A 26,956-nucleotide genomic window follows, 5' to 3' on the forward strand; every position below is an offset into this window, starting at 1 on the left:
CATCTTGTAGCACTTTAGCTGCTACTTATAACAATATACTTTGTTCCATAATGTCAATCACACTTTTGAGTGCTTGACAGAGTATATAAAACTTGTGCCAACCACAGGCTATTGGCTCACTTTCCTCCATATCAAGAGACAGGTGTCTCAGTTCTAAGGCACAGAGAGATTGAAAATAGAATACATGTAAAACCGTCTCTGTCTCACTAATGATCCAACTAAATCATGAGCTAATAGAGAGAGACAGGTGAAGACGTATCCTCCAACACACACATAAGAACACGCGCACATTACCACCTCGCAAATTCAAGTTTAGCTAGAATGCTCACTGGGAAAAAAAAAGGAGGAATGAACACATTATAAGATGATCCACCACTATCACTCTAATCCCCAGATGTACATGTTGCTAATCTCCTTAGCCGCTAACATGTTAAATTAGCCCTAATATCTGCTGAGATTCAGAGCCATAGAGGCCCACCTACGCGTGGGCTACCGCCCAGGTTTAGGTCACTCTTCTCCCTCAGCACTTGAAAAAGATACAGATATTAGAGTGGGGGGTGGGGGTGGGGGTGGTGGGGGCTGAGGAAAGTAGCAGTGATAGCCATTCGTCACCCTGCCTATCTCGCTCTGACAGATGGGGAGTGCAGCGTGCCACATAGAGGAGTCACTGCCTGTAATGACATTAGAGGCACAATGAGACCTGATACACATTTTCTTTCTGCTCCCATTCCGCTTGGCCATCGACTCGCTCCTTTGCTTGATCCTTCCCCTCCTCTCATTTCTGCTGGTACATCTCCATCCATCCTGACAGGAGATAAAATGCTGTGTACCACTAGATCCAAATAAAGCACAAACACACATGCATGCACTCACAAACACATGCACATTTATACCGGAACACGCGTGTATAGCTACATCAAAAACACAAAGAAGAAACCTCCACCAAAAATATGGAAAAAACTTAAATGTTCTCGAGGAAAATAAATCGTCTACATGACAGCAATGCTAAAGTAAAAAACGGAGCAGTGTGAGTGTGTACTGACGTTCAGATTGTATTTGGAAATCCATATTAAAGCTCTTTTTTTTCGCCCTCCTCTTCAAGGAAATGGGAGTTTATTTAAAAGGAGAGAGCGTTTATTTAATGTACCATACACCTCCTAAAAGGTTTACTTACTGTAGTGTAATATGTTATTTCAAATCCTCACAACCACATTTCCTAGGAGGATAGTGGATAGTGGCGTTATATATATATATATATATATACTGTATATATATATATATTTCTTTTTTTTCAGGACACATGCTATTACCAAATGTGTTGCAGATGTACCATGTGCCGAGGCTGTGCTGCCGAGGTGGGGTTTCTTGGAAAAACATCGCCAATCCTGTCATGATAAATCACCTTCCCCAATTTGCTATAAAAATGTAGAATTAGGATTCGAGAAACATCGACATCAGCAAAATTCTACACACATTGCATCTACAGGAGGGCCAGGTCCATTTGAACATTTCCTCACAATCCAATTCTACAGAAATAATCTGATAGATGATTGTGCTAAACTTTTATTCTTGGAAATAGAGTTAATGTACATTTCCCCCCCCCCCCTCCCGATTCAAAGGAGTCGTCTCCAGTGTCTGTCCTCAATAACAAAGCTACATTAACAAGCACCCTACAGACCGTCTATTAGAATGTGAAAAAGCGGCATGTGCTGTATATTAGTTTTTAGTGACTAAACACTTGGGAGAGAGGCGACCTAGAATCAAGCCTTGTGGTGCACTGAGTGTATATGTTCTCATCGTCCTCTCAGCTCCACTTCTGAGACTCAGAGAGAGAGAATGCTCATTAGATCTATGTGCTGAATCGCTGCTCCCTCTCCATCTCTCCCATCCTCCCCCAACCTTCATCCCTCTCTCTCTCTCCCTCTCTCTCTCTCTCTCTCTCTCTCTCTCTCTCTCTCTCTCCGTCCGTCTGCTTAACAGATGGGAGGGTCGTGGGTACAGCTCTTCCCCTCCCCCTGGAGAGGCCTGGTGCCTGTTCAAAAAAAATCTCTCTTTATGCTTCACTCCATTTCCCTCTCTTCTCTCCATTTCTCTGTTTCCGTCTCTCCACTTCTCTTTCATTTTCACCTCTCCAACTCAAAGCACAGAGAGTTGGGACCCAGGATATAAAACAAGCAGAGGAGCAACCGTTGTCCTTCTGTCCGCTTGGTGCCAGCGTGCTCTCTGACCCTAGCAGTCACTCGCTCTAGCCACCTTCCAGGTACCAGGCTAGTGTGAATGCAGGCGTTCCTTAAGTCAGACTCCGCAGAGAATATAAAGAAACTCTTTAGTGTATTCTTCATTTTCCACAGCTCATTTCCTCTTCCCCTGCGCCTTACTTTGGGATTAGTAAATTGGCTTAATGTGTACAGGCTTATTAGTTCTTTCTTCTGTCTGCCTCTGTCTGTCTTCATTTTTCCGCTTGTTTCTTTCTCACCTCATTTGCCCTCTCAAGGTCAGGTGTCAGTGTCAGTCCCCTGAGAAAAATTCCTGCTGAGGATTAATACTCTGTGCCACTTAACCATGTTCACTAAGCAGTGCTTGTTTCCTGCATTTCCCTCCCTTTTGTCGTCTTGGCGTCATAAGGCTAAATTGGATTGAGTGATTCAGTGGTAATCTGTTAAGTTAACTGATGCTCTATCCACCACGAGGGAAGGAGAGGGAATCGAGCCCGATGAGGAGGTGGGCACTCGTTTCTTATCCAGAAGCTGCCTGGCACTCATATGGGACGGGGGCGGGTGTGAGGAAAAGTGGAGGGGTGTCGGCGGGAGAGGAGAGGGGGAGACTTGGGTACTCAGGGAAGGAAACTTGTCTTGTTGTGTAGGAGGAGGTAGAGGAGGCAAGAGTGAGAAGAGATGGGGAAGGAGGGGGTGGCTGAGGCAGGGAGGCACCGACACGGGGCTAAGCGGCAGCAGAGCCTTACCTCAGGGAGAATTGGCTGGTGCTGGGAGCCAAAAGCAGGGATTAAATGTTCAGGACACGGGCTTAGTCTTAGCGTTAATGTTACGTAAGGCCTAAGGTGTTGCCCCAGTGGTTGTTGACATTGAGAAGTTCAGCTCTGCTCAGTGGGCTGTGGGAGGAACGAGGAGGAGGTGGAGGCCAGGAGGCAGGGATCACGGAGGTAACGCCTCCTTGTTTGGAGCGATGCCCGGGCTGGGTAGTGTTGAGCACAAAGACTGGGAGGGGATGATGCTGTCAGCCTGTGATTGAAGTATGCCGGCTTGATTGATATCCTTGTCTGGCTGTCTTGTGCCAAGCGCCTTACTGTTGGCTTGTAATCCTAGTTTGTCTGACAACATCCTTCTTTGTTTTCTTCCAGAGGGCAGCTCTTTGTTTTTCTGTCTCTGGATGGGTGTGTTTGCGCAGAGCAATGCTAAAATGTTTTGGATAGCCTCTTCAGAGCTGCCACAGATTTATTTTAGATCTTGTTGTTATTATGTTGGTGCAGTCCGGCTGTTGTCCTAACTGCCAAAGGATGCATTTATGTTTGTTTCTCATTTCTTCCATGAGTGGGCGTATTCTAAACCATCAACTCAAGAAGTTTTTGTTGTCATGAATTTCATCATTGTTGAAATTGTATTGTCTCACTTTTTGTTTTCCATTTTTGTGTGATGGGAGTTTTTCTCAGAGAATTTTATAAAGTACACAATAATCAATGTGATGTTATTCCTTAAAAAATGTAATCATACTATTCTTAGACCTAATTAAACTAAATTAAACACTAATGTGCCGTGGATTTTGAAAGGACCAAGAGTTAGTTCACAGTGTTTTCTGTTAATAAAAATAAAAAAGATCTAAAGTTATGTACTACTTCTACAGGCTTCAGTCTGTCACTAAGAGACACAACATCCCTGGATGTCCCTATTACACGCTTTCATTATCAATGTCCTACTCTCTAGCACAAAGAGGTCAAGTGCATAGCAATGTGCTGCACTCACCTCAGGGGTTTAGAGCGTTCTTGTGCTTTCTCATGCATGTTACTCAATAAATACATGGATTCAGGTTAGGGGGAGATGAAAAAAAAAGAAGGAAAGAAGGGGAAAGGAAGTGCATTACAATGTGCATGTGTGTGTGCGGGAGTGTGCAAAGGAGAGAATAAGAGAGTGAGGAAGAGAGCAAGGGTGTATGAGGGAGGAGAGAGAGAGAGTGATAGAGAGAGAGACTGAGAATGACATGTCTTTTGGTGAAGCGGTGTCGTCTTCCACATCAATGTCTGATGCTTGTGCTGCCAGGTGCCGGAAATCTGGTTCAGAAAGGAGAGAAGAGAGAAGAAGGGGAAAGTAGAGAAAAAAAGGCAGGGTAGATGGAGGATTTTTTTTTTTTTTTTTTTATGTGACGGCGCTGACAGCTCCCCTGCATTGCACTGAGCTTAAATAATGGGATGCTCATTTGCATAACGAGGGACGTTATCACCTCTACTGTCAAAAGAAAACACAACAACAGTTCTTCTGCTCCTCCCTGAGATAGATTGGGTTGGCCTACTTTAGCACTCTGGAGAGATGCACTGGAGCTCTGGCTTAGCCAAGCTCACACAAGAACACACACATGTGCACACTCACACACACACACACACACACACACACACACACACACATGCCATGCATGCACGCATACATGGACACACAGTCACTCACTCACGCAAACTTTTTGGAGCCCAGCTTTCTTCTTCGCACATGCAGTCCAGCTCATCAGCTTCTGGCCTCCACTCCTCGAACGCGGGTGCACACACTCTCAAAAGCAAACGCACAAGAGCCTTTATTCAGATGCTCCTCAGCTGCTCTCATTGACATGCAATGTCTCCAGCTGGATTAAGTTCATGTTGGAATTTTGTTTGATTTCTGTCTCTAAGAAATATCCTTTTACCGTGTTTTAAAAGATCACTCTTGGCACTTTTTGTCTTTTCTTCTTTTATTATTTTGGCTTTGTTTTGCCAGGATATGGCAAGACTGAACTCAATCTTACATCTGTATTCTATCCAGCGACTCATGTCTGCCATTTTGGAGATGAACTGCAGATCGAGTAGAAAAAGCTGTGTCTAGCAGTTCCACTGTCAATACAGTGCAGTTCGTGGGAAGAAACAAAATGTATTTCTCAGTCTGGAGGTAATGTTACAGTGTCGGTGATTAGAGCGTTTAAGTTAGCGGCACTTCCAAAACACTGTCAAACTCTCTGTGAACGAAGCGAGATCCTGACAGCGCTGTCTCCTCTCATAGTCGGTGCCTGGGAAAAAAAATGCAAAAACTGATTTGCATGATATCGACAGTGAAAAACACAGCGGTTCTCACAACATTGTTGACAGATTCTTTGTCTTTCTTCACCCTCCCTTGTGGCTGCCATGATGCCACTTTTATTATTTTTTCTCTCAGTATTTTGCCATATTTCATTTCATTTAATGCTGATCCTCTCCTCTCCTCTCCCTCCCTCCCCATTTCTTTCTTGCAGGTACGGATGCTGGAATCTTTGAGTTGATTGGAACAAATAGAAAGCAGAAAAAAGACAGATAAAGGAAGAGACGAAGATTGAAGAGAAAGAAGAAGAAAGAAGAGAGAGGAAAGAAAGCATAAAGTTCTTTAGAAAGAGGAGAGAAAGAGAGAGACTGGGACGATGGGGAGGAAAAAGATTCAGATCACGCGGATTATGGATGAACGCAACAGACAGGTATGTCCCTGGGGGATGGGAGGATGGATGAGTATGAGGGTGTGGGAGAGGAGGGGTGGAGGATGGAGGAAGGAGAAACACCCTACACCCCACATAGCCCTCAACAATAAAGGTCTTCTGGGAGTCTGGGCAATATGTGAACTGGGCGACAGAGAAGTGTATGCCGGGATCGGAGAGGTTATTGCTTTGGGTGGAAGAGTTCCATTGGGTTATAATGGCAGGTTTGTTTCCCCTTCTGGTGAAGAATTTTATTTTTTTCTAAAAAAGGGAATTTGCATGAGAACTTTTGTAATTCTCAAAAAACATTCTGCATATCACTGCCTGCTCTGAGGTCTGCGGCCTACACACAACACGCTTCACACACCCAACCTCTCACACCATGCCACCCAGTTTAGCTCACTCGCAGTGGAATATTACCGGTGAGAGGGTGGGAGAAAACATAAACAAACAACCAAACAGAGATGGGATGGTCTATAGTGACACACTGGAGTGGGCCAACAGGGAAACAAACACAGCAACAGTATTTTACTTGAGCTAAATATGTAACAGTTGGACTGCGGTAGCTTTCCTCTGCATAGCACAAGAGATACATTTTCAAACCAGCGATACTGTACTGAGTCATTCTGGTCAAGTAACAAACTTTGCAACAATGGACTTCTTGCAAGACACTTTTTAACAACAGCTGGCATTACTTGAGCGAGAGAGACATAATAAATTGTGGACAGCATGATTCAAGCAGACACTACCGACTGTGGCAGGAAATAGATAGAGACGAAGCTCTCTCACTGCCCTCGAGGCACACAATTGATCACTTCCTGTGGCACGACTGACCACTGACACTTTGTCAGCTTCCTGGCAGCCCAATTGGATCCATACGCTGCTAACGTGGCCCCTGGATCACAGGTCAAACACGCACACAGGCACACACACCTTGTCTGAACACACAGGCCCTCTTCATTGCCTTTGCCATCGCTTTTCGTCTGACATCAACAAGAATAGTCCACAACAGTTTCTCCCAGTGTGCTTCATCAAACACAGACATTTGCAGCCAGAGTAGTGACATAAAAGGGCTCAACGAATCGATTGGGCAATACTGGAGGAGTAATTGAAGTAGCTTGCGACCCCTCCCGTGACTGATCTCAATGACTGTGATTGCAAGTAACAAGAGGAAAGTGAGAGGGGAGTGAGGAAGTGAGTGTAGCTGAGATAAAGAAGAAACCTCCAGTAATGATGATTTAACTAAAACTCTTAAGACGTTAGAGTCGAAGCTGCAGCAGAAAAAGGAGAGTGAGAAAGATACATAGGAAGAAAGATTTAATAAACAGGACACAGACAGTGTGTGACAGTGTGCACCTGTGTGCCCTGTATTTGGATGAATGTATTTGTTATTGAAAGAGAGACGAGCAGACAGAGACAAGAGCAAGGAGGAGGTCACAGGGTTTCAGATGAGGACTAAAGCTATCGTGTTGCTGCAGCACCCACACTTCCTCCTTACTGTTATCTCAGCCCTTCTCTCTCATCCCACCTTAGACTGGGCTCGCCAGTTGCACCAGGCACTCCGGCTCCTACGGATAAGGAGGTAAAGAGGGAGACAGGAAGGACACCTGAGGGGAATCGATGCCTGAGATATCCGGGCTTTACTTACAGAGAGAGGAGGAGGGAGGAGAAAAAGGAGAAAGGGTTCAGGGAAAGGCAAATCAATATATCACTGGATTTTGTCATTTTGATCTCTGATATGATGGATTACTTTAGTTAGTTAGTAGTTAGATGTTTGTATGAGTCGAAGAGCAATTCCTACTGATATGATGTCATGCAGTCATGTGGCAAACACCTCATGCATGCTGAGCATATGCCTTTCAGTGTCATTGAACCTACGGCCTGAATCAATGACATTACCACATTTTGCAAAGGCGGACATCACAAGACAGAGACAGACACAGAAACTCAAAAGTTCTTCTTAAAACATAAAAAAACAAAAAAACGGAAGCTTTGGCTTTGCATATTTTCACTTCCTTTTTGAGGAAGTGTCCCAGAGCCCAAGCCAAATAAACATTTCTTTGCATTTGTAAAGCATTTCTTTCAACCTCACATTCTTTACATATTTTTACTGTTTTATTTCCCAAAGTTTGTTTGCTTTAAGTCTTCTTAAAGCCGTAGTCTTCTATGTTTAACAGATTTATACAGTATTAAGAATTTGTGCAACTGTATAGTGATAGTTATTTAACACTATATGAATCCAACAGCTCATAAAGTTGCTCCTGTTTCAGACAAAAATAGCAAATTAAAGCTATTATGATATTTCCCTGATTCTTACATGTCTACAAAGACACTTCATACTGCAATCCTCTTTGGAGTGGCACCACTCTGTGTGGCTGTCAACGCTACCTTGCCACCTACAGGGCTACACTGCCTCCCCACTCCTGCCCTCCCTGAAGCGCCAGTATCATAGTGGGCACAGGGCCTGACTCTCTCTGGGCGGCCACTTTGGGCTGCCACCCCCAGGCCCCGAAACACTTCCCCAGAGCAGGGGCAGAAGGGCCAGGCCTCCCTGGCGTTGACTGGCTGCCCGGAGCTCTGGACAGTGGGCAGCAGTGTGTAAGCCCTGGCTCCAAGCCCCCCGACCACTCAGACCCTCTCCCAGCCTCGGGCACATGAAAGGGCCCCCTGTGCCATAAACTCATGGGCTGCACACAGAGGGCGGACTCTCTTGCCCCAGCTAGCACACACACATACACACACAAACACAGACAGACACACACACACACACACACACACACACACACACACACACGCACACACACACATATACAGAAATATAGGCACACACACACACCTACATTACAAGATGCATGCACAGGTGTGTGTTTGTGTGCACACATACAAGCATACATTTGAGACATAGCAGATTATACACTCAGACACATACTTAGATGGTGTATTTAGTGTCTTGTTTATACAGCATAGATAAATGCATGCTTGTGAACACATGTACACATCTAAAACGCATCTATCTCTCTGGAGTCGGTCTTGGGCATCGACTAATTTGCTGCAATTGGCTCTAATTAGTGTTACCTCTCCAGCCAGTACACTCAGTGGACTTAATTTAGGATGGCTTGTTTGGGCAAATCTGTGTGTATGTGTGTGTGTCTGTGTGTGTGTGTTGGTGTGACACATGTGGTTTCCAAGGGGGAAGGGACCCAGGGCCAAAGGTTAAACATGGATCAGGTCATCAGTGACAGGAAGTAAAACAACAGGATCCCTCCGCTCCCACAAACAACAGTCACACGTATCCTTGTCTGGAAGACATGAAAGAAATATATGTTTTTTTATGCCTTCCTGCGTATGCCGCTTCTCTTCCCTCACTATGTTAACTGCAGCGCTGCAGCTGTAATAAGGGGTCTTTTTGTTTCTACGACAAAGCATTCTTTTCTCCAATCAACAGCACTGGGGTGAGAAAATGTGCGAATGAAATTAACAGCAGGAAAATAATGAGGCCCACAGGGTAGCTCCTCACCCCTGCACCCCTCCTCTAATCCCATGTTTCCCACCTTCTAAATCTCCTTCTTTCACCACAGCGAGTAGCACTCCGCTCTGTCATATGCTCAGCGCTTCGAGACCTCACCTGTAAAGAGTTCACTAGGCTCTCACCTTCTCTCTGCTGTATTGTTATTCTCTTTTGCCTTCTCAGTTTATGTCTTGTTTCGTTTCTCGTTCACATGTTCTTCGCTTGGTTCATTTTGCTCTCTCACCTCACCTCTCTAATTTTCACTCACTAGAAAGACTTAATGGTTCGTCTGGCTAAAGTAAATAAATGTCTATTTATAAAGAGAAATAGGGATTTTTTTAATCAAATATTAATACAATGCATAAATATGAGTTAACATTTGATTATTAAAACAATTTTTTTTGCGTATACTGGCTATAGACTGGGCATTAATGTAATGGTTTTCCCCTTATTTTTAAAAGAAATACTTTGAGGGACTGGCTCATAATCTACAGCTCATTTACATCTTCCCTCCATATAGCCCTTCTCTTTTACAAGTTATCTAATTCTGAGATGTGCTTGTCATAAGAAGACTTCATTTAGTGAAAACTGGGGTTAATAGGGTCTTCCTGCAGCAGAACTCACTAAAACAATTATATATGTTGGGACATACAATATGTAGAATTCAATTCAAAATCAGATTAAAAGGATTGGTTGAAAAGTGAAAAGAATGTTTCTTAAACTAACAGCGCCAACCTTAGTGCCACGACAAAAGTTTATCCACCGCAGATGAATGACAACAAAGTTATTTTTGTCATTCCGGCCACTAACTTGGGCCTTGCAATGTAACATCCACTTTCTTTTTTAGTCAGTGGGCATATCCTTTTCCAGTTGCGGTTTTTCAGCATAAACAGTAGTATACAGAGAAGGAGCCATTACAGTGCCGTCCTGAAATGTAATTACAAGTTTGGGATAGAAGAACAATCTAAACTGGCATGTATTTTAAGACACCATAACTAAAATCTGCACAATTTAGACACCACTCAATCAGTTCCACAGGTTCGCTTTTAACCTCACAAAGTGGACACTTTCGATTCCGACACTGAATGGACTAATGTTAGGAGTCTGCTGCCTCCTGCTCGTACTGTATAATGAAGGCACACTGAAAAAGGATGATAAGTGGGGTTTTAAGGAGAGAGAAGAGCATAGCATATATTGGCGGTGGGACAAAGCCTCTTTTGTCGTAATGCCCCTCTTAACAGCTTCTTTGGCTGTGAGGCAGAGTTCAGGTCCAGGTCTTGTGCTCCTCTTATTCCTTTTGCGTAAGTCCGTGTCTTCCTGCTTGGCCCCCGACAATGGGATAAGTGTTTGTCTCAAGACAAATCGTGCTGCTCCATAGCTGACTGACATTTATGTTTGTGTGTGAGTGTGCTTGCGTGTGTAGTCATCATACCCCCCCCCCCCCCCCCCCCCCCCCACACACACACACACACACACGGCCATGTTTGGTTTGCTAACCAGCAGTTTTTGGTGCCTGTCTCTCCACTCCTCCTCTTCCTCCACCTCCTCCTCCCCCAGGGAAGCAGGCAGGAGGTGGGAAGCAGAAGCGAAGCCATTGTGAAGGGGAAGCCACTGGCCTCTTCCTGTTATGAGAGGAAATGCATACAAATGTGCTTCCTGTGCGTCCGCCCCCTCTCTTCTCCCTCCTTTCTTTCTCTCTCCCCTCTCACCCAATGTGGCAGAGAATCAACTACTATCCCTCCTTTCTTTTCGTCCCTCTGTTTATCCTGGGCGTTTTTCTCCTTTTTTCTGCCAGAGGAAATGTGACAGATCACAATTGATTATTTCATTTTGATTATTATTTTTCTATTGGTCTATTGGTATTGGTCATTTTCCAGTGATAGCACATTTAATAATCGCAAATCAACAAACAACCATTACGTAGAAAGAAGAAGAAGAGAGAAAAAATTAAGAAAAGCAAAAATAAATTAAAATGGGTTGAATGAAAAATGTTCAAAATAGAGGGATAAGCTCTGAAAGGAGATGTGACGATAACAAGTTTAGGTGTTTACAGGGTCTGAATGCATTTGTGTGTGCATGTGTCTGAATCTCTCTTGGGATGGGCTTGTGGAGGAGGTTATGGGTGAACGAATAAGGCTTGTGAGTCTCCAGCGAATATTCACGATGCTTAAGCCTATGAGTGAGTGCTCATTAGGTGCCAAAATAATTGTATATATAATAATAACAGCAATTATAAGTACATTTGAAGGAAAATGTTGTGCTTTCCATAACTGATAACTGAAATCTTGGTATCTTGAAATGTAGTTAGTGTTGATAGTTAAGAGGTTTATAAGTACAAATACTCAAAGACACTTTGATATTAGTATTAGTATTATAGTAGGCTACATTTCTTTGCAATTTTTCTGCTTTAGATGCAGAGCCAGAATACATATATATTTTAATGACGCATACAATGACAGTTTAAAACTTAAGTGTTCCATTATGACATGATTCAGTCACAAATGCCCAAAAATGGTCTAAACAATATTCTTGTGTGCGTGTGAAGATAGGTTTAACACCCTGGTTACCAATTTACTGTGAAATGACATGCTCAAACTGGTCCCTATTACCAGTATGCACAGTTGCAAATGTGCTGAAACGTCATGCTCTCTGTTATTAACGCAGTGGTGTGTCTAACAGCACCCACCGACCAAGGAAACAAAGATTACACCCACACTGACATACGGGTGGTTTACAATGTGTTGTTTTGTTTTAACAACAAGTACAGTGGCCTCATTCAGTGAAAGATAAAGACATGGTCCAACTTAACCCGAAGGCTGTAGAGCAGCATCATCCTGCTCATCCAATTCAAAGTATCAATTGGAAATAAGATGTAAGTTCATTATCAATATTTCATTATTTCATGAACATAGACTATAAAATCTAACCCTACTTTCTCAGTTTCTCAGCCATTAACATTTTTCTGCTGAGAAAAGCATCCTGGGTCAGATATCTGTAAATGTTTGCAGATCAGGTGTGCCATTCATAGCATCTCTTTTTACTCTCCACTCAAAATGCAGAGCAGTTGCTCCTCGAATACAGATCCAGCGCAGTGGTTTATAGCTGCTGTGTGGCCAAGTGCTTTTTGAGATTGCGCAGGAAAGGCCAGTGGTGACAACACCAGCTTGAATCATGATAGGCTTAAAGGGTCACATGACAGCATCATGTGAGACCATGAAGTCACGACAAAGTTACCTCAAGCAGTGAAATTGAATACTGAACATAAGAATTGCATAACTGCGGTAGAACACAAGTTAGCACATCTCACATGATGTTTTGCACCAGAATTTACCTTCAAGACAGTATTTATGTCCAACTGTATTTTAAAATGTGTGTGTGTGTGTGAGTCTGTGTGTGTTACTGTATATATGCCTGTGTATTTATGTATGTGTGTGCATAGCTTAGTAATATATGTGATTTGGAGGTAGCAGGTTGTACGTGTCAGATTGAGATATGTGGGTGTGGTGTGATATTTATGTAGGTGTTATTGTTTGGTCAGTTAAGGCTTTTCATAATCACACTCGTTCTCATCCTGTGGCGTTGTTAAAGTCAGTCCATGTGAGAATTATTTTATGTGGGAAATGCACGCAGAGTTCCTCATTTAAAGTGTGAGGCTCAAGACAACTTTGATTGGATTCCTGCTGTACATTTGTTACATGTCGAAATGAGAGGCAGCGAAAGAGTGTCTTCCAAGTACAACTAAAAACAAACACTGCTGCGTTTGTATGTCTGTGTGGTTGTGCTGATGTTTGCAAGTGGTCCACTAATATCTGAGCGATCCGAGCCAGCATGTGGACCTCCCCTTTGAGACAAGCAGCTCTGGACCTCTGGGACTCACAACCAGCCCACTATGTGTGCCATGTGCCACCCTTTGAAACATTAATGGCCCCAACAGAGTGTGTGACTGAGTGAGTGGGTGATAACGGAGCTGGGCCGGCAGCTAGCTGTGTCCTGCGTTTGCCCCGGTGCCCCTTACATCAAAACACTAGGGGAAGACAACACTCTACATGTCCTGTCCCTGAATAGTCTTCTTTGACCTTATGTCCTACAGCCCTGTCGTCTTATTCACTCGCTCATGTACGATTTCTACTGTAGCTTTGCCGTTGTTAAGCTGGCAGACCCATTTCAGTGTTGGAGGGTATATAGCTCAGAGTAGGTTGTATATGACAATTAATCGTATTGTCACAAGATGCCTTTTGATATTACCGTGTTAAGAATGTGACTTGTTTTTTTCACATTTCAGTATGACTGTGTAAATGTCAGCATGGTATTTAGAGCCCAGGGGAGCTTTCTCTCCTGATGTCGTCAGTGAATCAGATGCGTGTCTGTGCCGAGGTACAGAATCTGACATTGCACACTATGGTTAGCGAGGAGTTAGAATGCCGTCCGTGTCTCAGGTTTCAGCCTCTGTTGTCTGACACATAGCTTGGCGTGACGCAATGACATCACTGGAAAGAGGGGAAGCTGGTCCGGGATACGACAGTTCATGCAAGGTTTTACCCATCCCTCAGTGGAGAGGGAGACAGAGAGAAAGACGGGCTGAAGTTGAGGGATGGTTTGATATTTAGTTTCCCTGGTGCATCCTGGGAGATATGATTTCAGGAAATCCAAAACTATCTATCAATATCCATTCCACCCTATCTCCTCTTTCAGACCTCACAGTTGTAAAGAGAAAACGTGAAGGGCAATGCATGATAGATTAATGCCGCAAATCAATTCATGCATTATCCTGATCTACCACACACAGTGATCTCTTATTTAAATGCTTTCTTTGTAAAGGTTTTTATAGCCTACGGTTACAGCCTTTATAATTGCATTCAGAGCATGTTTAACTGAGTGTTGGGAGGTTTTCATTCTGTGATTTTTGGCCCACTTAAGTGTCAGAAGAGAATAGACAAACATGCAGTTAATCAACAAACTGAGATCATTAGCTACCAGCTGGGCACAGTTTTGGCAGTATTTCCACTCTGTAAAAAAAAAAAAGCTTTGTCAATACAGATCTCCAATGTAAATAATACACACAGTCACAGAAGGAAATGTAAGAAAGCACAAAACAAAAAAAGAATCTGTGCTGCTCAGAGAAGAAAACTGGCAGTGGCACATTTTCTCATTTTCCCATATAGCCAAAGAGCGTGCACACATGGCTTGGAAAAGAAACCAGGTGCAGCTCACTGGAATTAACTCACTTTCAATGCTCTAGTTTTGATCCAAACAATAGAGGAATAGAGGCTGTTCTATTTTGACAATGTGGGCACTTGCATGTGTGTGTTATTAAAGGTACCAGTCGTGGGCCTCTCTCTCACACACACACACACACACACACACACACACGCACATGCACTTACAGATACCCAGACAGAGAGAGAGAGAAATACCCCATTAGAGAAAACAAATTGTGTGGTGTAAGTTGAGTGCATTGTCACTATTTGAGCACTCACAAAAATCTTCAAGCACAGTCAGGGAACCCGTCCGTTATTTATATCAATTGCTTGTTGTTCACTATGAGACGCGGTTAATTGAGCAACTAAACAACTTAACAATGTGTGTTAATGTCACGGTGAAAAAATAGTATGCCTCAGCTTTTTATTTTCTTATTAAAATAGTTATAGGTATGTGTATTTATTTTGTGTAAAAGCGGAAGGGAGAGAGCGAACACATCCGGGCATGTGAAAGGGACGATTTAACGTGACCTATGTCCCATGATGAACCTCTGTGCGCCTTGAGGTACAAGCAACAACTGATCTTCTTTACCGTTATCTGTCTGAGGCAGAGTATTTTCAGTTCCTTAAATACAAGCCCAGCTTCTTTTTTCTCTTCTTATTCCTGGTATAGTAAATTAACTGTTACTAAGGGGGTGTTGAACCGTCAGCAAACTTCAATTTCCTTTATTTCAGTTTGTCTGAGAATTACTCATTTTAATAAGGAAAGGTTGTTCCTATTTATTTCCTCATTGCAGAGAATATGTGGAGGGTGGGGTACTTTTCTTGCTATAATTAAATGATGACAACCAGTCAGAAAGAAATTATTGATTTGATGATAGGTGAGCCAAATTCAGTTCAGTGACACTGTATGTGTGACCATAAATCTTCAATGCCTCAGACTCACTATTGTTTTTTTTGTATCTCTTTCTTTTACCTAGGTGACATTTACAAAGCGAAAGTTTGGCCTGATGAAGAAGGCATATGAGCTGAGTGTGCTGTGTGACTGTGAGATCGCCCTGATCATCTTCAATAGCACCAACAAGCTGTTCCAGTATGCCAGCACAGATATGGACAAGGTCCTGCTTAAATACACCGAGTACAACGAGCCCCATGAGAGCAGGACCAACTCCGATATTGTGGAGGTAAGTTACAAGACAACGCATGCACGGGAGCCCACACACATGCACAGACTCATGCAAACACAAAGAAACGCACAAGCAGACAGATGGATACAGTATTTGTGACTCATTCAGCAACCCTTACTTCCCTCTCTTGGTCTTCACACCTAATATAGTGTAAGAAGTAATTGCTCTGATAGTTTGTCGGTCTTCCCCAAGTGTTCATCCCTTTTTAAAATAATTTTTAAGATATTTTAAGACTCACAGTAGGTCTGTATACTTCATTTCAAGAAAATATGTTTATTTAAATTGCATCTTTGTGTCGTGTGTACTACTTTGCAACAAAAAAGTGGTTGCCTATGATTGATCTGGACCTTCCAGGCTGTCCCCTGTGGTGTGCAATCACCAGCCCCTGCCCCTGGTGACTTGTCACCATTGATGTGCCTCAGACGAGGATGTTGATCTGACTTGCTTTGGACACATGTCGCTAGTGTGGCTCAAGGCGATGTTAAACAGCGCTGTCAGGCGAGCCAGTAGGCAGGTAGATAAAGCAGGAAATGACACGGACCCCCTCCAGGATCCTTAAGCTCTCAACGTGAACCTGTTATGCAACATTCACACTGTAGCTCTGACAAACCCGGTGGGCCACACACAGACTTGCATGCATTCATGCAGAGTTTATTCCCTTTTTTTTGTGCGCATACACATTTACACTCATTCTTTGTCTGCTTGTTATACAAATTATTTAAAGCAACATTATGCTTATATTGGATTGAATTTGCAAATCCAAATGGCATTTTTAGTTCCTGCAACATTAATCCTGCAACAACATTTTTTTGTTTTTTATTTACAGTATATATGGTAATAAATAACAAATAATATAACATAATAGTAAATCCAACATGTATAATTTTGGCATCTAAAACCTCAACTGTGTCCATATGCATGCTCAATGTGTGATTCAACAGGCACCGACTTGGTCACAATTCATGCACAACACTATTGTCTGCCATTGTAAGCTCAGGATTTAAAAAGACCGAAAGGAAAAGTGGGGACCCAGTGAGACGTAATGAATGTATACCCTTAACACACACGCCCCTATGGAACTGGCTGGCCAGTCTAACACAGGATCAAACAGCATGGGACATGTTTTTATCTTTTCATATGGGTGTTGCTGGGCTTGTCGCCCGCCCACGGGTGGACAAGCCCACCGGGAACAGTCCTGCTATTCCAGATGGCACTCTGCACCTGACTACAAACCTTTTGAATTTACATATTCATATCAAATGCATTTTGTTTTGGATAAGAATTTGTCTTACATTATTCCCATCCTTTATATAAACACCTCTTCCTTCATATCATGTTTGGAGGTTAAAAAACAGCATAAATAAATGTGGTCTGCTGATGTCATTATTGCTTTTGTTCCATCACCATTTCCACTCGGTGCAGACAAATATGTAGTGTGTTAATGTAGCTCATACATCAAGGGATACAGCACTCAACATATGGATAACCTTAATGACAAAAACAAAGAGAATGGACTGGGTGCATTATCATGGACAGTAGGTAGAAGCACAAATAAATCCACTAGAGACAGCATAACAGCTTATTCTTTTTTGGAATGTGCTTTTATTACCTTCCTATAATTCATAATATTGAGGCATTTTTTAAATTGTTAATGTGGCTGAGGATAAAACTTTGTAAGCTTTAATGAAATAATGAAATCAGTTTTGGCATAGTTATAATGTTGTGTGCAACTCTAAAACATTAAATAATCAGTAAAGCCGTTCACATCTATGTTGTGTCCTCAAAACTTAGTTTGAGTCTTATTAGAAATCTATATGAATTTTGTATCCCAGTATATCAGAAGGGATAATTAATAATCCTCTGTGCATTATATCATTTACATTAACCCATTCAGCATCCACTCATATCTCTAGTGTGCCTGTAAGCACTGATATATTTTATGCACCAAGCCCTTCAGCAACTGTATAGTCAGTACATTACCCTGCCCCAGCTGAACCCATGAAGAGAGTTGTCACATGTTTCAGCAAGTGCCTGTGACGAGAGCTCCCTGCTTTGAAGCTCTCTCTTTAACTGTGTCTCCATTAGTGAGCAGAGGATGGCTAACGTGTAAACAGCCGTGTCAGGGGAAGACGCTAAAGAGCCTAGTGGGGGAGAGTGCTGTGGAGCACTACCTACACTGTGATCCCTGGAGGACTCTGAGCAACTCGCAGCGGGAGAAATCGATCTGAAGGGGCCTTCAGCCTTAGCTGCAGCGTGCTAAAGGGATTGGCCATAGGGCTGACACTAGCACGTTTGGCATGGGTGGGCGAGGGAGGGGAACGGGGGGGTTGGATGTCTCCTGCTGAGCCTAGTCTGCTAGGTTACGTCACAGGTGCAGGAACGTGGGTGGGTTGCTGAGTTTGGGGGGAGGCAGGACTGAAGCAGACTTCCTGTTGAGATGAGGAGGAGGTCAACAACGAGATGAAAGGCCTGGATTTAGGGGTGTAGATTAAAACTAGGTTCCCCCACAAAGAAGCAATAAGGATTTAGATATGACATCTGTCTGTGACATATTTATTTTCAAATTTGTAGCAAGCGCATGTCTTTAGAAGTATACAAACGGCATGCATCTCTCTCCCTCTGTTGCTACTGTGCCTGAAGGTGTAGTGGGAGGAGAGGCAGAGGTAGGGGAGCGGAGCTCAGAGTGTGGGCGGCTGGCATAGAGGCCTGCTACATTAGCAATAAAGCTCTATGTAATTAGCATGTCTTTGGTTGATAATTAGCGTTGTTGAGAGAGTGGCACTGAGTGCGTTGCACAGCCTCTCTAGCTACAGCATGTTTACAAGAGGCTGGAGGGCTTTTTTCTATCTCTCCCTCACTCTTTTTCTTTGCTTTTTTCATCTTGTTTTTCAATGAACATACACAATCTCTATGATTTTTTTTTTGCATTAGGGTTGAATCTATGGACGGATCAATGGGTGTATTTATGTGAGAGACAGAAATAGGGGGATTGAAAGAGAGAGAAAGAGAAAGAGAGGGAGAGAGAGAGAGAGAGAGAGAGAGAGAGAGAGAGAGAGAGAGAGAGAGAGAGAGAGGTAAAGAAGGTCTTGATGACTCACTTGAAAACAGTCTCAGTTGGGAATGACACTTCCATAAATATCTGTGAAAGCAAAAGACCAAGAAAGCAAAGCTAACCCTTCTCTGAGCAAGTGGTAAAACAAAAGAAAGCATTGCTAATCAAATTGGCTACACAATTATTATTGTCACAATCACAACAAATGACACCCAGAATCTCATAATAATCACATGAAAGCAGTGGCAATCTAAAGCAATTTAGGATATTTTTTATTTTATTTTGAATGCTTCCATTAAATCCCAAACTACATGTAACCCCATGCAGGATACAGTGATATCTAAACTCCCAGAGTGTCCCCCCAAGAGACTGTAATAAAACATGTTCTACACAGCGTTATCAGCTGTTACATAAACAAGTGGGGAGGTCCACTTAATTAATGCTAATTGTTCAAAGAGGCTCGTAAGCTCATCTAGGTTCCCGTAGCTTGATGAAAGCAAACACAGAGGTGGATCCTCCCAACATTGGATATCCAAGCGGGATCCAAATGTGTCGTCCTGGCAGGTCTACAGTACACTCTGAGTCTGGCTCCAGATAAAACAGTCAAACACGCAGATAGATTTCCTATACTTGCTGTCTGCCAGGCCGGTTTCCTGGACATGTGAATGGTGTTAGAGGAGAAATGGGAAGCCGTGTTGGGAAATGACAAGAGAATAGATCCATCTCTCCTTTTTCCTCTCTTTTTTATTCCTGCTTAAGAACAATCACTTTCAGCTCTTATTGGGGATTTATTATGCCGGTATGGGGCTTGTTAATTGCAATAGGACATGAAAGAGTCCTTTCTTTCCCCTCCCGATGATTTCAGATCAAGCCCCAGACCTAATCGGCGCTGGCTGGTTCTTGCTGTGATTGCCCCAAATCCAACAACACACTTGGGTTGTGCCAAATCCCTGTTCCACAATGTGTTTGTTTTCCCCTCTGTTGAAACAAAGAACACAGGTTTGTGTAACAACTACAGGGTTAGTGAGTGAGCTGTGAAAAAAACGATATCCCCTCAATGCCTGGATATACCTGAGTGCTATAATGCTATTATAATTATATGCAAGTGTGTTTGGCCTGTGTAAGTGTGCTCGCAATGGCTGCACTGCATGGGTGTATGCTTGTGCACATGCACGGTGACAATTGGCTCGAACCCTGCAGAGCCGACGGCATTGTGATGACCTCAGCCACAAAGCACACTCTGATGTCATTGGCTCAAGTATCACATGGAATGGCACATGCCTCTTGGTTCTGAGCTGACCTGTCTACCTGCCAGAGGAAAGGCCGTTGGCCAATCCCATTTCCAGCAGATTAACCTAATCTGAAAGTGCAGCTCACCCTGTAATCTTAAACAGCAGCAGCAGGGACCTGCCTCACCACCCATCCTCAACTCATTTCTCTCCCTTCTTTTCTCCTTCCCTTCCTCTGTCCTCACCTAGAAGGAACTATTGAATGAGAGGGGGAAGGGGAGGGACAGAGGGATGGATGAGTGCTAGAAGAGGAGGGAGGGAAAGAGGGATGGAGGGAGGAAGGCTGGTAATTATTTCCAAAGGTCATTCTGTTAATGACTACCCGCTTGGCTAATGAGATTCAGCAAAGCTCCCTCACCATGTTTCACCCTGCGTATGTTTCACCCGTGTGCCGAGATGTGTGAGAAGCACAGGTGTGATTTCAGCCCAGTGACAGTCCACTGGAGGGAGGGAAAAGAGGGGTTGGGGGGTTGGCGTGGAAATAATGAAACATAAAAATAAAGTAAATCAAGCAGGTATGTCTGGAAGATGGCAAAAAGGAAAACGAGTAATGTAGCTTCACCAGTACCAGTACCATGTACCAGTTCACTTCATTCCTTGCACATTGTTTCAATTGGCAATAACATATGATTTTCCCGCACATTCTAAATACTACAGAGACTAATTTGGCCCATTTCACTGCACCTCAAAAATTCCCTTCTTTATTAATTCAAACACCTTTTTCTCTGCTTACTCATAATATTCTTGCAAATCAACACGACATGTGATCTCCCTTCTCTGAAGTGCCAGTGTGCTCATGTTCTGCCTCGCTCTTGTGAAAATATTTTCCAGCATGTGTGCTATTCTATGTGCTTGTTTGGTTTCTAAACAGCATGGAGAACATTAGCCTTAAGGAGTTTTCTGTGTTGATCAGGCCACTGAATGACTTCGTCTCATGGCTCTCAAACCCTGTATAATTACTCTGGCTTGAATGCCTTCACTAATTCATCCTGTACGACTTTAACATGTGTCAGCATCCAAGAGAAATAAGGGAGTCATATCATATCTCCTGATTCCCAGTAATCTTGTGTAAAGTCATTTTGAGGTTTTTAGAATAGGGTACATGTGGTGCAACTTGAGGTTGAGGTAAGGGGTGTAGTCACAGAGATCACAGTGCCTCAGTGTTGATATAGAGATCTGCAACATGACTTGTTTTTCCCTGAGAGCTGAGAATTAAAGTCTGAAGCTGCTTTGACTGACTAAGTAAATTAACCTTGTGACATTGGAAAGCTAACGGTATCGCAGTTTGTTAAAACAAAGACACTGATGACAGCACAACTTGAAAAAAAAGACTAAGATTTGAGTTAGTACGTGAGGTTGAGAGTTGAAGTGTTGAAGAGTGGGCGAGATAAATTGTATAACTGTTAATAACTTTTCACACACTTCTATCTTCAGTTCATACTTTAGATTTACACTGTTAACAATAATGGTAAAGATGGCTCTCGAAGTCTTTCACAGAGTTACAAACAAGCTATAAGGTCGGTAGGAAAATATAAACAAGCTACCACATAATATATATATGTGAAACCTCTTTCCGGTGTTCAAAGTATGGTGAATTCCACAAACAGAGGCGTGCCTTTGTCCTCCTCCTTTTCCCGTCTACACCCTTCTCTGTCCGCTTGGGTTTGGACTCCAAGCTTTCAGATAGACAATTGTTTGTTCTAATGCATAGAAAAGGGCTTTGAGACAAAAAGCAGAAAGCAAACCATGTATCCACATTTAGTCACTGCATTTCCTTCACACTTCCACATAAAAACTAGTTTGTTAGATTGTCAAAAGAAAAGCACCACCCCCAAACAACCACCAGCATCACGCTCTTCCATTTGATGTGCTCTTTTTCTAATGAATGCCTCAAAAAGTGGTAGTAGTCTAAAAATAGTGTGTGGTGAAGCTAAAAATAGTTGCCTTGCTGGCGGTCCTTGCTCGGAGAGGGTAGAATAATAGGCATGGAATCTCTCTCTCTCTCTCTCTCTCTCTCTCTCTCTCTCTCTCTCTCTCTCTCTCTCTCTCTCTTTATGTCTGTCACTCCCCCCTCTTTGTGTTTGAAACAGGCTGGAAGGGGGTTGTTTTTGAAAGGAGTGAGGAGTGAGCAAGCAAAGTGTCAGAGTGTTCATTCAGCCTCCGTCTCTCTTTCCGAGGACCGACCATGAAGAGTTGCCCTCGGCGACCGCATGCATAAGACCATTGATCTGAGACCCTGCTGTGCCTATAAACATTTGATCCCTTGGATAAAGAAGTCTATTATTTAATTTACTTGTTTTTCTGCCCCCATACTTTACCAAACAAGAGGCTTCCTGTCTGGTTGTTTTCAAAAACTTTTTTTTATTTCAGAGAAAGTACACTATTTGGAAAGTTATATTATCTATGTCGAACAAATTAAGTGTATTTTAATCATCCGGTCTGCCTATAATACCACGGACAAAGCCTGAGAGGTGTCTCCCCCACACAAACATGTTAGTCTCCTCACACAGCTGAACACTGTCTGCTCTAAGTTTCAGGCTGGCACACGAGAACACATCTGTCTGCGGCGCCAGCCTCAGACATAAAGAGAGCAAGTTTACTGAGGTCCTATTTTATAGACTATATGCCTCTTCCACTTCTTAAGACTGGCTAAAAGCAAGATGACAGATAATGTATATGATCTACGGGCTCAGCATTAAATTCCACATCAGACGCCCGCTGCCCAGAAAAGCAGAACCTCAGACAAGAAACTAAGTAGCACTTGGAGCTCTGTCAGAGGTGTTTTTTAAGGTCAATATACTGAAGCGGAAGTCTGAGGTACTCACACAACAACAAGAAGAGGTTTTAAAAATAGACCGTTTGAAATGTGCCAATATGTGGTCCCTGTGGTGTGGTGCGGTGAAAAAGGCAGGCCACTTCTGAGGCCACGCTGCCAAAAGGCAAGGCTTTTCCATTACGCAGCCCAAAACAATTCACGCCAGCCATTAAGATGAAATGATGCCTTGTTCTTTGAAACTATTTGTGGAAAATTCAGAATAATGAAGATCTATTTTTATAGATGGCATTCCCTGCCCTGCCTGGAGCTTCCCCCCTCCCCTGCCATGATTGATGCTTTGGACAGGGTGTGGAAACTCAAGGTCACACTATAGAGGTCAACCGGCTGGACATTGTTACTCAAGGCCTCCCTCAGGCTCCCTTTTCCTGCTGTGGCACCACGCGATAAGACACAGAGAGACAAAAGACGATAAGTGACGATTGGTGGGGGGACAAAGAAAGAATAGAGGGTGGGACTTGAAGTTTTACGCATTACTACCCTTAGAGAAGTGTAGTCATTTTACAGACACTGTAATCTGGTAATATCTAAAGATGACTTAAAGTATGTCATTGAAGGCTCTTTTGATAATGTCACAGTCCAGTCAAAGTGACATGAATAACTGAAATAAACTGATACTATGGCTTACAGTAATATAACATAAGTATAAGAGAGAGTTTTCCACACACGATTTAGCCTGGGAGAATTGATTTTTATGTTGAATCAGAAATATATAGACACATTCTCATTTCTCTCAGTTGAGGAGAGACAAATTATGCAACTGGAGCGTAGACAGGATGAAAGATGGGTAGTTTGAGGGTGCAGACATAAGTGCCCTCTTTATCCAGTTTCACTGAGCTGGCATTGTGTCTCATGATGTCTATCTGGGTAATTATACAGTGTAGTGACTAGTGTGAATGACCACTTTGTTCCCAAGGCTGGGATGCTGCTGTAGCAAACAGTGTTGGATTCTGACATGTGCTTAGTGTTTGTCTATTCCATATGGGAAACACTGCACCATCTGGTATTGTGCTGTGTACTGGCTAGCTAAGACTGCCTGTCTGTGAGTGGGCTCTCGTCTGCAGTGGACTCTTTTTTTAATAGTGATTTTAGCACATGCACCATCGCAATGCCACAATTTGGAGAAATTATGAAGAACCAGTCTCTCTCACTCAATCTTAATACTTTTCTCTAATTTTTGCTCTACTTCTCACTCCCCTTTTTAATGTGTTGTCAATCTAGTAATCGCTGGACAGCAAGTAATTACATACACAGTTAGCCAGCATTATTACTGAACACACGACCACTTTGCCAGGGATGATGGATCCCAGGCGCCAGCCTTTGATTTCTGATTATAGTGCAGCAGGGCACCAAGAGTGAGGGGCTTCAAAGCCACCAAATTATTGATGCATAGTTTTTCAAACGTCGCCTCAACCAGTGCATAGGGATGCACAGATGATGACAGGCAGGGACAGACTGTGATTTGGGGGTCCTATTCCTCAGATTGGTAACCTACAAAATCAACCATCTCCCTCCCAAATACTCATTCACACAAATGCACACACTCACACACACTATGTAGCCATCATCCATGGGCATGCCCCTCGACATGGTCCTGGCATGTTCAAACCACGCTTCATGAAACTGTGGCCTTCTTGCCTTTGGTCTGCCATCTGCTTCCAATAAGCTAAGCCAGCCTGATCCCTCTGATGTTCCCTCCACTCTGAAAAGCAGAGAGAAAGAAAGAGTGAGCGAGAGAGACAGAGAGAGTGAGGGGGAGAGACAAAAACGAGAGCAAGTAACATCGAGCCAGACAGACAGAAAAAGAAATAGAAATAGGGAGAATGAGAGCACATTTCAAACATACTATTACCCCATCTCTGCCGCCAGCAAGGCCACCCTGAATGCTTTTATTGTGCAGTGGTGCTGTAGGGTCTTAATCTACTGTGGGTCGACTTCATGACCACCTCCATCTCGTTATTTGTGATGGGAAGGGACAACGTTTCTCCCCTCCTGCCTCACCCCTCCTGACACTCAGCCACATTGCTCTTTACCAATCTGTCCTGACAAAATTGAGTTTGTCAATTGGTTAAAGAAAGGGAGCTCTCTGTTGTCCAGTGGTTTTCCAAACGTTTCCTCTTTTTGTCACCTTCCACTTCAACAGTTATGATCTAAATCTTGGGTTTGTATGTTAGTGTAAAGACCAGTCAAAAAGAATATAGTGTATATTTTTGTTAGGTAACCTATCCATATTCTATTCAGACTGTTGTTGATTTTAAGAAGCCTATTTAATTATTGTAGCCCCTAGCTTTGAAGATTATTTGGGAGCTCCCTTAAATTCCATTGTGATTCACGTTTGGGTCCTTCACCAGTTACTGAAAAGACTGTAGAGCCTACTGTAGATTCACGCTGTGGTTACACTCAACCTACACACATTCTCACCCATTGTGAAGACAGGTCTGTATAATTTGCATACTGTCATGTCTTCAAGGAGTGTTTCTGATAGTCAGAGTGAATCAATCTGTTGTCTACCATTTTTAACATTGTGACAAACGGAGACTGAGACCTTGGCAGGCAAAACTGTTTATTCCAGTACAATTGTATTATATTTTAACAGCACAGCAAACATGTTTAACCGTAAGTGGCACAGTTATTAATGCTTTTATATTGTGTTCGCCTGTGAGCGACTTGTTTTCCATCGACTGCTGAAATATACTGTGAAACCATAAACTGCTGCATTTATTGGGAAAAGTCTTTGTGTTCTAGTACTATACTGTCTTCTTTCATAAGTCTTGGTTTTGCTTACAATAGTATGTGTATTCTGAAGACCATACAGTGCTGGCGAAGATATAAAAGGCCTATTATAAACTGGTTGTTTTTGTGGAGGGTTTTTTCACTGATGCTGTCAGCCATTGGGTTGAAGACATTGAGAAACATTCACTGCCCTGTCTGTCGCCAATAGCCATAAACACAATATTGAATGTGTCGTACCCTTCAGCCACTGCCAAGATAACTGCAGAGGGGAATGGTCAGAAATGAGGCTCTTTCCAAACACAACCCATCAAATAGCCCGAGTCTATCAGAAATAAAGATGTACCCATCACGCCAACAATGTTTTGACTCAGCTTCTGTTGAGACTTGGTAGTATTGCAGAAAATGAGGAGAGGAGGACAGTGGTAGGGAGACAGAGACAGACTGAGCAGCAGGCCAAGACAGAAAGATGGGGGCAGAAAGATGGATAGAGGGATAGAGAGGGTGAGCAGGGTGGCAGAATGCCGAGCAGACGGATCCTGGTATGGCAGGAGCTCTGGGCAGGCGTCAGCTGTCCCTAGCAGATCCCCTGGGGCCACCCAGAATTCACACCCAAATACCCTCCGCAGTATTTCTCAAGAGCAACATGAAGTTATTACTCACACCCCAAACTATGAAATTAGTATAAGTCTAGAACTTTTCCTGCAATTACAACATCAGAGAACTCAAATATTTGACAGATATACTAAAACCAAGCAATATAAAATATGAATCAGTTCCATTGTAGCTCATGCTTCACTTAGCCTCTGTTTACCCAATGGGACCCAGGTAGCCTTACATGGCCTTGATCACTGTAGTCTAGTCCTCTGGCCCATCTTAGCCCAGCCCAGTATAGGCCAGTCTAGCTGAGGGTGCAAAACTGAAGGGTACCGATGAGACGGGTGTCTAAATATGTAGGACGCCGTGTCTATGCTGTGCCTGCTTCACACAGGCCCTGTGACAAGTCGAGTCATGAGGGAGCATCATGAAGAAGGAGTTTAATTAGGAGCAAGCCTCCAAAGGGGACACAGAGAAAGACACAGAGCCAAGCAAGCATATACAGCTTTTTTTTGCAGTTTTTCCTCTCTGTAATACATTTTCTCCTTTCTCTTCCTTTAATGGCTCGATCTCTGTAACATGCCTCGTTACTTTATACATTATAGTAGTTTGTAGCTTTTTCCCTCATTTCTGCATTGATCTTTCTCTCTCATGGACTGGTTTCTAACTTCATAGCATGTCCATAATTTAAACTGTGGCAGGAGTACATGACATTTTTGTTTGGTTCTTAGTTCTAAGATTTTAATTTCAAGATGATGACTTATAAAAAGATTATTAAGTAACAGAGAGAAAAATACTTAGGTAAACAGGGGCAATATAATTGCTAGAAACTTAAATATTGTTCCATGAAAAGTTTTCCTTTTATGCC

At 43.0% G+C, this 26,956-nt stretch overlaps 1 protein-coding gene across 9 annotated transcripts in view; it reads left to right on the forward strand.

Annotated features, from left to right (window-relative positions):
• The window catches only part of mef2cb (myocyte enhancer factor 2cb), a 74,495-nt gene that overhangs the window by 27,012 nt on the left and 20,527 nt on the right, over positions 1–26,956 (forward strand). For 8 of the 9 annotated variants that reach the window (XM_029439384.1, XM_029439376.1, XM_029439379.1 and 5 more), the window contains 2 exons: positions 5,482–5,697; positions 15,381–15,584. In XM_029439384.1, the coding sequence (XP_029295244.1) occupies positions 5,644–5,697; positions 15,381–15,584 (258 nt within the window). In that variant the 5' untranslated portion in view covers positions 5,482–5,643. The remainder of the gene's footprint in view (positions 1–5,481; positions 5,698–15,380; positions 15,585–26,956) is intronic. The other variant, XM_029439382.1, reaches the window with a different exon arrangement.

This window comes from Cottoperca gobio, chromosome 9, assembly GCF_900634415.1.
Source record: "Cottoperca gobio chromosome 9, fCotGob3.1, whole genome shotgun sequence".
NCBI lineage: Eukaryota > Metazoa > Chordata > Actinopteri > Perciformes > Bovichtidae > Cottoperca > Cottoperca gobio.